At 41.1% G+C, this 13141-nt stretch overlaps 2 protein-coding genes across 2 annotated transcripts in view; both read left to right on the top strand. All coding sequences in view use genetic code 11, as the record gives it.

Annotated features, from left to right (window-relative positions):
• Positions 1-7577: 7577 nt before the first annotated feature.
• Positions 7578-11335, top strand: EGR_05522 (hypothetical protein; the record flags this gene model as incomplete). The annotated part of the gene is made up of 3 exons (XM_024494771.1): positions 7578-7731; positions 10196-10384; positions 11301-11335. The coding sequence occupies 3 exons, from the start codon at positions 7578-7580 to the stop codon at positions 11333-11335; spliced, it is 378 nt and encodes a 125-aa protein (XP_024350819.1).
• Positions 11336-12330: 995 nt separating this feature from the next.
• Positions 12331-13141, top strand: part of EGR_05521 (FMRFamide-activated amiloride-sensitive sodium channel) — a gene marked incomplete at both ends in the record, with an annotated part of 3548 nt that continues 2737 nt past the window's right edge. The window contains one exon of the mRNA XM_024494770.1: positions 12331-12846. Coding sequence (XP_024350818.1) covers positions 12331-12846 — 516 coding nt within the window. The remainder of the gene's footprint in view (positions 12847-13141) is intronic.

Below are 13141 nucleotides of genomic sequence, written 5' to 3'. Positions count from 1 at the left end.
ACACACACACACACACACACACACACACACACACACACACACACACACACACACACACACACACACACACACACACACACACACACGCTTTCACGCACAACACTTGTGGAATGTGAAAGGGGGGTAGAATAATTGCGATATGGCTGCCCTCTCGTTTCCCCCTCCTCCTGCACGCGAACACACAGAGCGACGCCTACGCGATCTCCCTACGTATTCGAAAAAGTGCCACTTGCCATAAATGGAAGTTTTGGGTTGCCTTTGGGTGTGTACGTGTGCGCACACTCTCCCGTCAGATGGCGGGGATAATAGCAGAGGAAGTGTAGCAGCTAGGGGGGAATTATGAAATTCAAGTTGACTTATTCTAAGGGTGTTGACCTACTTCAGTGCCATTAATAATATGGATATCCTATACTCAAACTACCAACAATACCGGAAGTGGAAGGGAAAAGGAGGGAGCTTGAAGATGTCAAGGTGTTAATTCAAGCTTAGTTAACGTTGATCTCACCGTTTATTGTCACCAAATGGATACTTCTGAATCTTACAAGTAGGCTGATTGCCATTATAAGTGAAAGGTGGAGGAGCGAATCCGGCTTGCGCTAATCCAGTTCAAGTTCATTCCGCTCAGAGTCTAAGAGCCAATTACTTAAATAAACTTAAGAATATTAGGAAGTTAAGACATCCTGTCATGAGTGATGATACCGATAGACAACCTAGCACGGAATGTTACAGCCTTCGTCTCCACATATCTTTTCCTGGTTGAATAATGGTCTGAAATTGTCAAAGAATATCAATCAAATATTTGTTGCAATATGAAGTCCCTGCGAGTGGGGCTTTTAGGTGACAAGTGAAGTTATTAACAAACCAAGGATTTTGAATTACGCGGAAACAACTCAGAAAGTAAACAAGTGATAAATTTTTAACTAAAGCATGGAAATAAGCATGACAATGAAAATAAGTGAGCTCAAGCAAAATGGAGGCGATGTTATTTATTATTCATACGTCTGTTTTATGGCTTTTTGATAAGTAGGAAAGTGTCAAACTGTGTAAAACGGTAAAATGGGAGAAAATTTTGTGCGCTTAGTTATTCACCCAACCCAAAGAAGGAAAAGGCAAAACTTATATTTATGCTATTTATGTTAGTTCCACCTTTCTGGTGGAGGTACAACGGATTGCCAAGTCGCATTGATCGGTACACCGACACCCAGAAGGAATGTCCGATCCGCACACCAGCCGCCTGCAGTAGTAAGGAGGCTAGCTCGCATGCCCTAGGGGATGTGTGGGCAGTTATAGCTCTCGATGCCTCGTAGATTGCACAAACTCCCACATAAGCGTAGAGGGCCAGCATCGATCAGACAGTGTTAATCGGCCGTGAATCCCTTATCATGGATCCAAAATTGAACCAACCCTTACCGCTACGCATTGAAGCAGCTTTAACGCCTACACTTTAGTCATTTGTAGTGGATTCTGGTTAGCAGTTAAAGGGAACGCGGTTGTTGAAGTAAATTGCAATCCCTACAGAAATGACCACAACGAGTTTGAGTATGTGAGATAAAAGTTACTATAATCCCAGAAGATTTGAGAATGAAGTCTATTCACTACCTTCATAATCAAGCATAATGTTGATTCAAGAATGTAATAAGCTGGCATTTTGTTTAATAGTCTCCTGTCTCTTGGGAGTTCTGTCCTCTTCTACACCGCTGTTTTACAGCGACTCCAGGCGCTGTATAAAATTAAGTGCTCATAGCTTTGCGAAACTTCAAGGTATAAAATTGTAAAACCAAATGCATAATGCTTCAGCGGTCAAGTTTCATTAAAGGTTGCAAAAAGAATGCCATTTTTATGAAGTCGATTTTTGCGGATTATCATGAGAAATCCTTGCTACTTACAGGCTATAGTAAAGCTGGTAGGATCTTGTATGAAGTGTAACAGGTGAATAAATACAAACTTAGGTGAAAAATTCCATTCTCTTACTTATTTGAGCTTGACAAAGTCCCATCACTTTGTCCAACGACATCCTCAGCAAGGCGCTGCAGGTAGTATTACATGTGCTACTGAGCCTTGTCAATCTCCCTCCGCTCTAACAGTACGGAAGCTTGCGTCTGCGGGCTCTGCTGATAGCCTTTCAGCTCATATTCAAACTTGCAATGCTACCATCACTTCTGACGCTCCAAAAACGCGATGTCAGTCGACATTTAAATAGGTAAATCACCAAGGGGAATGAGACACAGCAAATCTGAAAAGATACTTTTGTGACCATTTGCCTGCAGCATAGTCCAACTTAACACAACCTCCGAAAAAGATGATTAGCCAGTAAAAGTTGCCTTTTGCTAAAGGTTAATTGTATCGCATTGCCACGAAGGCTCCAAGTTAACCAAAAGTATTTACCATTTTTCCTTCAGCCATGATAAATCAGTTTCTTTTTACTCTCTGCCAAGGAATATTTTCGTAGCCGGTGTGTAAAATAACAAGACATTAATGGAGCGTATTCATTAGCCTCATATTGTTTCCAGCCATTGCAAAGAGAAAATTTTTAAGTCCCAGTAGTCTAGCAAAGTCGAATACCATTGTAGTGCAGAGGGCAAGACTACTTCTTTAGCCCCTTTATCCCCTAAATGCTTTGTGAACCTCTCAAACTGAAGGTGATGTTCCAAATACTGACACGCATGGGATGGCCCATCAAAGGATGGCAATAAAGAGATAAATGATGTGCTGCAGATCAAAGGTAATAACACGGCTTCTCTGCACATTTACAACAATTTCCCAATGGAGAATCCGCCTGTTAAAGTACCCTCAGCCAGGTAGGGACTAGAAACTTTATTGCAAATTCAGGAAAGGCGGAGGGAGTATCCAAGATGCTGCTTCCTTGGGCTTCCAAGGATGACTAGCCTCGGCGCAATTTCTAATTTGCCTTCACAGAAGGAACCTAAATAGGCGAGCTGGTGTACCGCAAAGCCTCTTAGAGGTGTCCCTTTAGGCTCACTCTTTTTATGGGAGTCAATAACTCCATACCGATAAAATACACATTGAATGTGACTGTAACAGAAGGAACGCCAAAAAATAAAGTAGCAAGGGAGCAAGGGAGTTGTCATTTGGAATGACGTATGGGGGAGGAGAACTAAAATGACTTTGCCCCCTTTTTTACAACAACAATTAAAAAAATTAATTGAGCAAGCTCCTCCATATAATAAACATGCCGGTTAGAATAATATCATTACAAGCTATCAGCCTTTTTCAACCAGATATAAGCTTGTTAATCTCGCCTAGGCAAAAAATCTTTTCTTTAGAAGCGCAAAATCTTGGCTCTGGCTACTTTTATTTCATAACTTTCGCACTTGTTAAGTAATAATTAGAGGTGAAAAAGGTTAAATGTCAGAAGACTACGGAGGACGCCCAGCACCTGCCATTTCACTTCTGAGAGTGCAGACTGTATCACTGGTAAGGATTGCCTAATGAGATCTTGTGCAGCATTATTAAGATTGAACTCTCCTTCCACTGATTGATTCAGTTGTTTTTCTCGCAAGAAGGTTCCATTCTTCTCACGTTTGACTTGCATCGAGTAAATAGGCGTCAAGTTGAACTGCTTAACCTTCAGCAAGTGAATGATTCACTGCAAAAAATTTCCTTCATAGTCCACCAGAGGATCGTCTCCAGTGTGTGATGAACTGCCTTAGACGTGCGATACAATGTGTTTGTTAGCTTAACTTTAGAAAATGAAAAATTTTTTCCCCATTTTGATATAGAAGAAGCGAAGAATGGGCTTATGTTATGTATCGATGCATGGCCTAAGGCACCCATCCACTCAGCAGTATGCGTGCTCTTCTCAGTTAATGAAGGTGCATACTCTTTGTTCATCACTTACAACAAAGACTGAGATCTGCTCTCAATGGGCAGTGACACACCATACTTCAACATGAAGAATACTACATCTTCCTGCTCGTAACACATCACCATCAGAATCAAGTGCACCAAGCCTTTTATAGACGGTGTTACAAGAAGCTTCTACAGTCCCAAAACTGATCCGAATTCGGTTTCGTAAGGCTAATGGACTAGAATCGGGGATGTTTGATAAAGCGGTGGATCAAAATAGCAGGACAATGTAAGCATGCAAGCAACTGCATTCACTTTACCAGTACCTACTGGTAAAGACCAAGAATTGCAGTAAGCTACTCTGAACTTGCCAACCTTTTGGTCACTTGATGTGATCAAGGAATTGGGGAAGAGGGCAATGGGTGAGGGACCATTGAAAAAAACCAAGTTTTTGCAGCCCTCCTGTCTGATTCGAGGAAGGCATGCTTCCAGTAGTTATCCAAGGAAAGGAATAGATTTTGTAAGATTGAATTGCATAAACAGCACTACATTGCCATTACTCCCTCGGACAAACTGACATTAACCGGATAGTAAGCAGTCTTTGGGGAACAACTTACACCTCCTCATATAGCTACTACGATGGTGAAAACATGGCACCAATGGATAAATAAAGTATACCCTAAAGGCCATAAAGCAATTGCATAACAAGTGGAATGTATAAATATATGGCAAAAGGCGAGCAGTTCAAAGTACTTAACGAGGTGTACAACCGTTGTTGCAATGCTCGACTGCTTCTTTCCAAAATGGCGGAATAATTGCATTTAGAGAAGAAAGACGACCGCCTACTGGTGGGACAAAATCAAGCAGACCCGGGATTGCAGAATGCTACACTCAGGTGAAAGATTTCTATCAACTATGTTTGGCCAGTTAATTGAGATTACATGTTATTGAATAATGAGCAGTCGTAAAGATGAAAAGTGATAGGGAGACCAGTCGTAGACCCTGAGCAAACATTTTTCGGCAAAAAATAAACAGAAGATATGCAAAGATTAGCAAATTTGTTTCATTAAGGTGAGTTTGTCATAAATGGGTAATTTAAAGAAAATATAAAATTAAAATGGCAATGTATTCTAGGTCCCAACTCTGCTGAAATAATTTTTTTAAGATTACAGCAGGAAGCCTGAGGCGTCTTTAAAATGTGCCGGGTTAAAGGCCTCAAATGCATATCGTCCTTAAAGTAGAGTCCTACCCAATCTCCATGATCATCATGCAGCTTCCCAAGCCACCCCTAAATACGTAGTAAGTAAGGGGAGCATTGAAAAACATGTTGTTACTATTGTAGCAAAACCCGTCATTCCTGGAGCCGTAAGAAGGCATAATACTAGGACAGAAAATTTATTGCCGACGTACAGAAGGGCTGAGGGACTACTGACATGGCCCGGAAGCTATGTCAACGAAGTGAATGTGCGATACACGATTGCACATTCACTTCGTTGACATCTTCGTACAGCTACGGTAGATGGCTCAGAGACGGATTTTTCCAGATGGTTCAAGACCATTGCTGCTTCAGTTGTTAATACCATTTATGCAGATAATAGGGCTGGGGTAATTCACGAAGGAAATTTCAATTTTGACTTTCTTGTTAGGGGTCATCACAAATTCTGCCCTCCACAGCATATGCGCTTCTTCTGTTACGGTAAGATTTGATATTCAGTTATGAAAATCAAGATGGATGTCTTAGAGGATGGGGTTCACTATCCTCTGCGACCAATGCAATACCCCGAGACTTCCTTATTGACGAAAGAAGGTACAATAATTGGACTGGATGTGTATTGCCGAAGTGAAGATGTGCTGGAAGCAACTAGTATGGCCCGGTAACCATGCGTCCCCATAAAAGTACAATAGCCATGCTTTTCATTGTCTGCGCAACCAAAAGGAAGTGTTAAACAAACAACCAACGTATTCAACTATCGTGATGTAGGTGGTTGTCTATGCTACGCAAATGGGGGTCAAATCTGGGCAGACCACAGAGTCCGAGCAGACAAGCACACATTTAAACGCAGATCGTTATGCTCCAAAACCCGATCCCTTCCCATTATCGTCTTTGGCACTCCTCAAGGTCTTTACATCAACTTCAGCCATCGCCATCACTGTGGCGATAGATATAATGATCAAACCTTGCCCTTTCGGGCTACATGGGTAGTCAACCACAATATCACCAACTAGTCCCTTCTACTTTGATAGATCCAAGGTTTCTCTAACTTTGCGAACTGCATTACGGAGACTTGCGGGCTTTGTGTTAATCAAGGCTAGGCAATACACTAAAAGCAGTGCATTTTATTTATAAAATATTTCATCTAACGTCACATCACGGCGAAAAAGACTATATGTCTCTTCATCGACTGAAGATGGCATCATGTCTTTATGCGAATGACCTATCCAAGCAAATATTGTGGCTAATCCATGGCTGGCCCATTTAAGCCAATTAAGCTTAGTGGCACTTCAGCTGTTAATTGCTCAAGTGTAAAACGTGAGATTAAGTGACTCTCAGAAATCGAAGTGAAATGCAAGCCTCCGCGGGTTTGGTCATTGAAAGCATTTTCTCCCCTCTGTGATATGTGAGATTGCTTTCCATTTGTTCCGGCCGGGTTTGTCTACTGCTGTCACCAGTTATCCCTGAAGACTCGTGCAGGAGAACAATTTGTTGTCACTGTGTAAAAGGTATGGATGACTATAAATTTGGACGGTTTTCAGTACTACCAACATCGTGGTGCAAGTGGTGACAGTAGAAGAGGTTGCACAGCTAAATATACCCAAATATGAAGGATATGATTCTCTAAGACAAATAAAGATAAGATCTCCTTATAAAGAAGCAGGTTTGGATATTCCTGCGCTACTCCCCTAGCTGTCTTATTCCTGTATTAAAACTTCAAGGGAAGTGCTTCTGTGCATACTAGACGAAAATGTAGAAAAGGGGTTTTATATTCCATATCTAAGTCGCAGTTTCTAACTTGAGGAAATTATTTATGGTAGATTGCTAAAAATTTGGAACAAAAATTTTATAAATAAACTGCAGGAGTTGTGACATTTAATCGTTAACTATCTCAATAGGCGTATCAAAAATATATAAATTTGAATGAAGTGGCTTTACTTATAGTTTTAAAGGCGGAGAAGCGCTGTTAATGGAGAGGGAGACCAATGACTGGTAGCTGGTAAGAAAGTGCTGAAATCCTCTAAATTACGTGCACTTTTAAAACCTTTTAAAGTCTGTGGTAGAGCTCAGAAAGTGTAAAGTTTCGCCAAAAGCCATTAAGTAAGCACCTTTCTCAACTGCTAAAAGGACGCTTTTGTGCGGAACCCAACAACTGATTGGTCTCAAGTGCCTAGAGGACTACCTACTTATTCACGGCAGGATGGAATAAGTAGTGAATCCTGCAGCGGAGTATTTGTAACTTTACGAAAATAGAATCCTTTCTGTATCCACTTTACACCCATCTCGTATCTATCCTCTACCTATCCTATATCCACCCCGAACCCATCATGGATCCATTCTGTACCCGTCCCGTATCTATCCCGTATTCGTCTACCTACAAATCGTTTTGTTAGAGGTTCTGCATGTTTGATTAAAATTGATGAGTGAACAAATGAGGCCCTAAATTTTTCGAAGTGTGGTGTAGTAAGAAATCTTTTCCCATAGTACTTCAATTCCGGTCAGGAGAGGATTTTAACAAATTAATTTGTACTATGAATGCACTGACAGGAAGTGGCGAATGATTTGTAATACTTACCTACAAAAACAACAAATCCAACTTCCCCCGATTTTATTGTATTTTAGCGTTATATTTAATCAAATCCAAGTTTTCAGGCAATTAAATGTTGTATATCATATTTTTCTTTTAAAAGAACATAACACCCTAAAGAAGGGTAAATTGTGCAAATGAGTAAGAACGGAAAGAATGGGAATGGATCTGTGCCAAATCGTAGACATATCTGTAGAAGAGAAGTAATTCACCAAGTTAAGGCGTCATAACTTTGAACAAGCTATTGTAACAGTGCCACAGTTTTCCTAGCCATCGTGGTGTCTGGGTGTTCATTTCACTTCATGTCTCTCAATGGTCCACCGGCGGATACACGACCTATCGTTATTGGGAGAGAAACCTTCTTGCAAAGGCACCCAAATTGTTCCCTCATTTATTTTTGTAGGTTGTCTTTGTAGAATGCAAACATCCCTATTTAATGTTAGAATAGAGAGGGTGATACTTCAGTAATACCCTTTGCTTCATGACTGCTGCATTTAATGACCACTTATATGCTAGCCTGACCGATCTGTTACCCCGTCAAATTGAGGTGTCACCCCCGTTTTCTACTTGAACTGGTAACAGGTAACACCCTCCAGGCCTGTACAAACTGATATCAGAAGGGAATTTTACGAAAGAGAACAAAATACAATATTTTAATTGTTTATCTAAATTTTGGATTTTGGTTAGGTGCCAACTATGGTCTCTGCCATTGTACGTCCTCCACGCGGCATCGTCGACAAGCATGACCCTTCCGCATGTCGATAATGCACATTTTGCTCGAGCATTAAGTCTTCTTTCGTCTCCATGGCAGTCTCAGGCACTACTTTGGTAACAGCGGAAAACGAACCCTACCGTAACAGACAACTACCCTAATTCCTGCTGCTAGATGATAAACCTTAGCGTGACGGAAGAAGGGCACATGCTGCGGTTGGGAAATTTTTTTCCGGGGTTAAAAATGAGGTCTACCACTAGGAACTCTCTCAATCTCGTGAACCATCTGTAGAAGTTCGTTACGGAGCCATCAATGACACTTGCATAAAGGCATTAGTTTTGGGAACAAGCGATATTACCCTCACCTCTCTACTAGCTGGACATTACCTAGATGGAGATAGCTGGATAGCATTAAACTGGAAACAAAAGTGGCAAAGAGGAATAGATGCGAAACCCTTTCCCAACCGAAGTGTGTTAAATTTCCCCCTTTGTTATGTCACTCTGCTTTAGGTCGGTGTTCCCAGGGCAGCACATACCCAGTATACCCAGTGTAATTGCCAAGAGGAATAAGTGAAGTTGAGGTCAAATTTTGTATCTTCATGTAAATTCTAAGAGTAGTGAGGATGGCTCGTGAGTGCTTTTCTTACAGCGTCGATTAAGCTGTGACGTCCGACGCGAGAGGTTGGCCAACGGTACCACCGAGGATGACGCTAAAAAGAGGGGGAGGGGAGAGACCGTAGAATACTTTGATTTTTCAACTCTCGATTTTGGTAACTGCTACTTGGGAGATCTTCCACTGTACCTTTTCCAGATGACCTGGTCTCCAGGGCGTGCCAGCAGCTCCTCAGTCCTTCTATACGTCGAAAATGCATATTCTATCCGAGTACTTTACCTTCTTTTGTCTTCAGGGAAGTCTCAGAGCGGTACGGACAAATCAAACACCATAAATTGCCAGTAAACGGTTTTAGTGGTTGAATGGAATGAATGTATTTGCTGTATCTACTGCACTTCATATTTTAGTTTTTCTTGCCAAATTCTCTCTATTCAATGCAATTCCACGCGTATTTTGGATTCGCCCAAGTGGATTAGCCACCAAAGAGTTACCATAAATTTTGTACAAAAAACCGACGAGCAGATCTGGAAATGTTGCAGCAAATTAAGTCGGTAATGAATTACCTAATATGGAACATTAATCATCCAGTGGCCGTTATTGCTGAGATTACCTCCACCAAACTGCATTATTTTATGAAGTTTCAAATGATGTGAGGCCATCAAGAAAGGGTTTCATGAAATACTTTATTCAGGGATAATTGTAGACATTTGGTGCAGGGACGATGAACTTTCAGCGAGTTTGCTTCGAAATAGAAAATATTTATATAGTAAATAAAGGCGCATGAAGTAAATTGTACCAGCCCATTTCGATGACCGCCATTTATTCATGTATAAAAGTTTCCCGCTCCTGGATTCGCAGTTGAGTTACGAGAATTAGTAATTTGTGGTGCTTAAAGCAGTAAATTCTTTAATGAGACAGTTTTGGATGAATTTTACTTGAACTAAAATATTCCAAATGAACCGTCTAACTGGAGTTTAGCCTGGACTAGGGATTCACAAGCTCTTGCTTCGAAATACGCATATCCTTCTACGCCTGGCCTCAGTCCAATCCGGCTTCCAAGAGCTGATTTAATGCCATAAAGCTTGACAATTTGGATTAACTGTTAACAATTCGGGATATTTTATGGAGAGATTTAGCTACGAGTTCTCGAAAAAAATGAACTTTTAGGCAGAGCAAAAAGCCTCACGTTACCCTATCCCTACTTGATAACGATCTAACATCTTCCAAATTGTTTGGGGCCAAAATATTTCTTTTGCATGCTTAGAATTTGACCGCAGTAATACCACACTTAATTACAAATATTTACAGATCCGTAAAAACACTTTATTTAGGAAATGTGATAACTTAAAGATGGTAAATAACCTCACAGACACTTGCTGCCTATTATTAGGAATTTTAGGAATGTTGGCCCAGTTTCTGAATCAACACGGTGATAAAATTTTTACCATAGCAGGTATAAAGTTTGTCCAGCGGCATTGAGATAAAGCTGCCTGGTTTACATTACGATGGCTTGATGAGTGTGGAGAGACTTGGTATTGCTCAGTCAGTGGAAAGATTTTGGTCCAGAGAATGCATAAACTTCGTAGCCATACAAAATAAAAGGTTATAGTCTTATAGGCAGTTAGGCCAACTTTCTAATCAGAAGATGTAATTCTTTATCTGTGTCACAAAAAATATCTTTCAGTGAAAGGTTAATTAAGCTTTCTGCCATGTAACTAACCCCTAATTCTGTGGTGTTCATGAGGTTCTTGCTCCAGTGCCATTGTTTGAACGCGCACAATGCAGTTCTAAAGGGCTGTGACTGAATCTTCCTCATATTTCTTACCCCAGTATCAAATAGGGAGGTCTGAGTGTTTCCATACTCCCATTAAATCCCCAAAAATGCCAAGCTGTAATCCTTTTTGTTTGGAAAAAACGTAATTGATTAGTCCTGAAGCCAAAGTCGGCTTGCCGAGGATGCTTTCAAGCATCGGAAATGTTTGCGCTTTCCTTTCTATGACTCTACTCCTCGAACATTCTAGAACCTCGCATCCCAGCCCACTCCCTCCCGTATGGTCGATTTCACGTTACATATGTACTTTAAGCCTACCACTACTCACAGTGAGGTCAAAGTCAACCATCTATTATAGATAAGCGGTACCCAGACCTTTTCGTTTTTCCAACGCCCTTCACTAGTCCGTCGGTTATTGCATACAGACCCACCGTACTCCTTACTCGCTCACTCGTACTGCCGGCAAAAGACTTCTGTACAGAAGTGTTCCTTGTAGACTACTCTGGTTGGAAGCTCGGGAAGTAAACTTCAGTTTATAGTGCCACTTGATCAACTATCTGATTCGCTGCAATCATTTTTTTAAATTTTTAATTAACAGAAGTTGAAATTATTTTCAACTCCAGAGATGATTAAGATCTGTTCGCCTAGTCGTCCCAAGGATGCTCTGGACGAAACCTCTTCAACACATTTACAGCCAGGGGATCTTGTGGGAAGGTTGACTGTCACAGTCATTACAATTGCTACTCAAAAAATGAGAGGAATGTAATCATCCTCAGGCAGTAAATGTAGCTATTCTAAACTGTCTACAATACAATGTGGGGCGCTCACCTCCCAGAAACTAATAGATAACTAATGGCAAAAATACTAAAGTAATAAAGTACTCTCTATCCAATCAAAATGAAGTTTTCAAGCAGTCACAATGCCACCTTTTCTGAGAGGGACTCACGCATCCTGAAATTGTGAAAGCTGTCAGATGGGACGCAGCCCACTCGAGGGAGACGAAAGACTTGAAAGGAAGCAATTCGAATCACTCATACAATATCGCAATCATGAAAATCCACTTAGAACTAAATTTAATTCCACCGCACCTTTGAGTGTGGCCGTTACATTTATTTGATTAACTTCTCCTATGGCAGTGCAAACAACGCTCTTTGCGAGTCTAAAAGAACTTTTGCCTTTAAAGGCAATCAGTCATAAAACGATTTATGTCAAAATTTCACTAAGCCAATCGTCCCTTCTTTACAATTCGTTAGCGCCCATTTTGGATTAATCAGTGTGTAGGCGCGGGAAGTGATTCATTTATCCATTTTTGGGAGTTTCGCTAATGTGTAGCTTACAGAATTGTGACAATTTATAAAATATTTCATTATCTGATTCTGTAAAGGCAGAATATATCTTGCAAGTCATCTTATCTCCTTCAAAGGATTAAATCACTTATATTTTGAGAGATTTTAACCAAAAGAACTACTTTTTGCAAGCCTATTAGCTTTCAGACATGGGATTGGTTGATCAAAGGGGCAGGGTGGGTTACGATTGGTGGGAGGTGGCAGTGCCCTCCACGCCGTAGTCCGACTAGCTAGCTCTGCGGTATTACAGGTGAAGGATGCTAATAACATGAGCATTTCAGAATGGCTGGAAGGCAGGAGAAGGATGAATCACTCTCCTACAAGCAGGAGTTTTTACGTTTCTGTCAGACTACCACCATTCGTGGTGTCTCCCGTATTGTCAACTCGCGCAACAAAGGCATTCGTTCCCTCTGGTTGACCTTTGTCATCTGTCTCTATATAGGCCTCTTCACTTGTATGATCCTCCTGGCGAGCCAGTACTTCGACTACGATGTCATCCATCCCCCCAGGGTGCTTCGTGATACACCCTCACCTTTCCCCTCCCTCACCCTTTGCAATCTCCGTCCTCTCTCTCCGCCGGGCATGAAACGAATCCGACAGCTCCAGTTTCGTGATCCTCGAGACTTTGCAAAAAATCTTAATGAATTTGCTGCTGGTCTCTACTTCTATCGTAACAGATCTCATGACTATGAACTCGTGAGTAGCGCCATTTCCATGGGTGGATATTTAGAGAGTCTTCCCAAAGGCAGTTCCTACTCCCTGGGCCACCTACAGAACGAGACCGTTATTCAGTGCATGGTAAGAGAAAGTACCATCTATAAATATATATATATATATATATATATATGCATATGCTGCATCCCTTTATCTGCAACACTGATGCTAATCAAACAGCACCCTGCATTGCATCAGGGTGGTCACTTGTTTCTTCTGGCCTACATCGAAGTAAGAATGGGGCTATCAAACAAAGAAAATCTCATATAATCAAAAATATTTATTTAGTTTACAAGGTGGAATGCTCTTATGCTTGTTTTTCTTCTGAAATCTGCCATACATGTATAGGCGGCAATAGCCGTGGTGTGATGTTGTTGTG

The sequence above is a fragment of the Echinococcus granulosus genome, assembly GCF_000524195.1.
Source record: "Echinococcus granulosus chromosome Unknown EG_S00041, whole genome shotgun sequence".
NCBI classification, from domain to species: domain Eukaryota; kingdom Metazoa; phylum Platyhelminthes; class Cestoda; order Cyclophyllidea; family Taeniidae; genus Echinococcus; species Echinococcus granulosus.
This window is presented reverse-complemented; position numbering and strand designations above follow the sequence as displayed.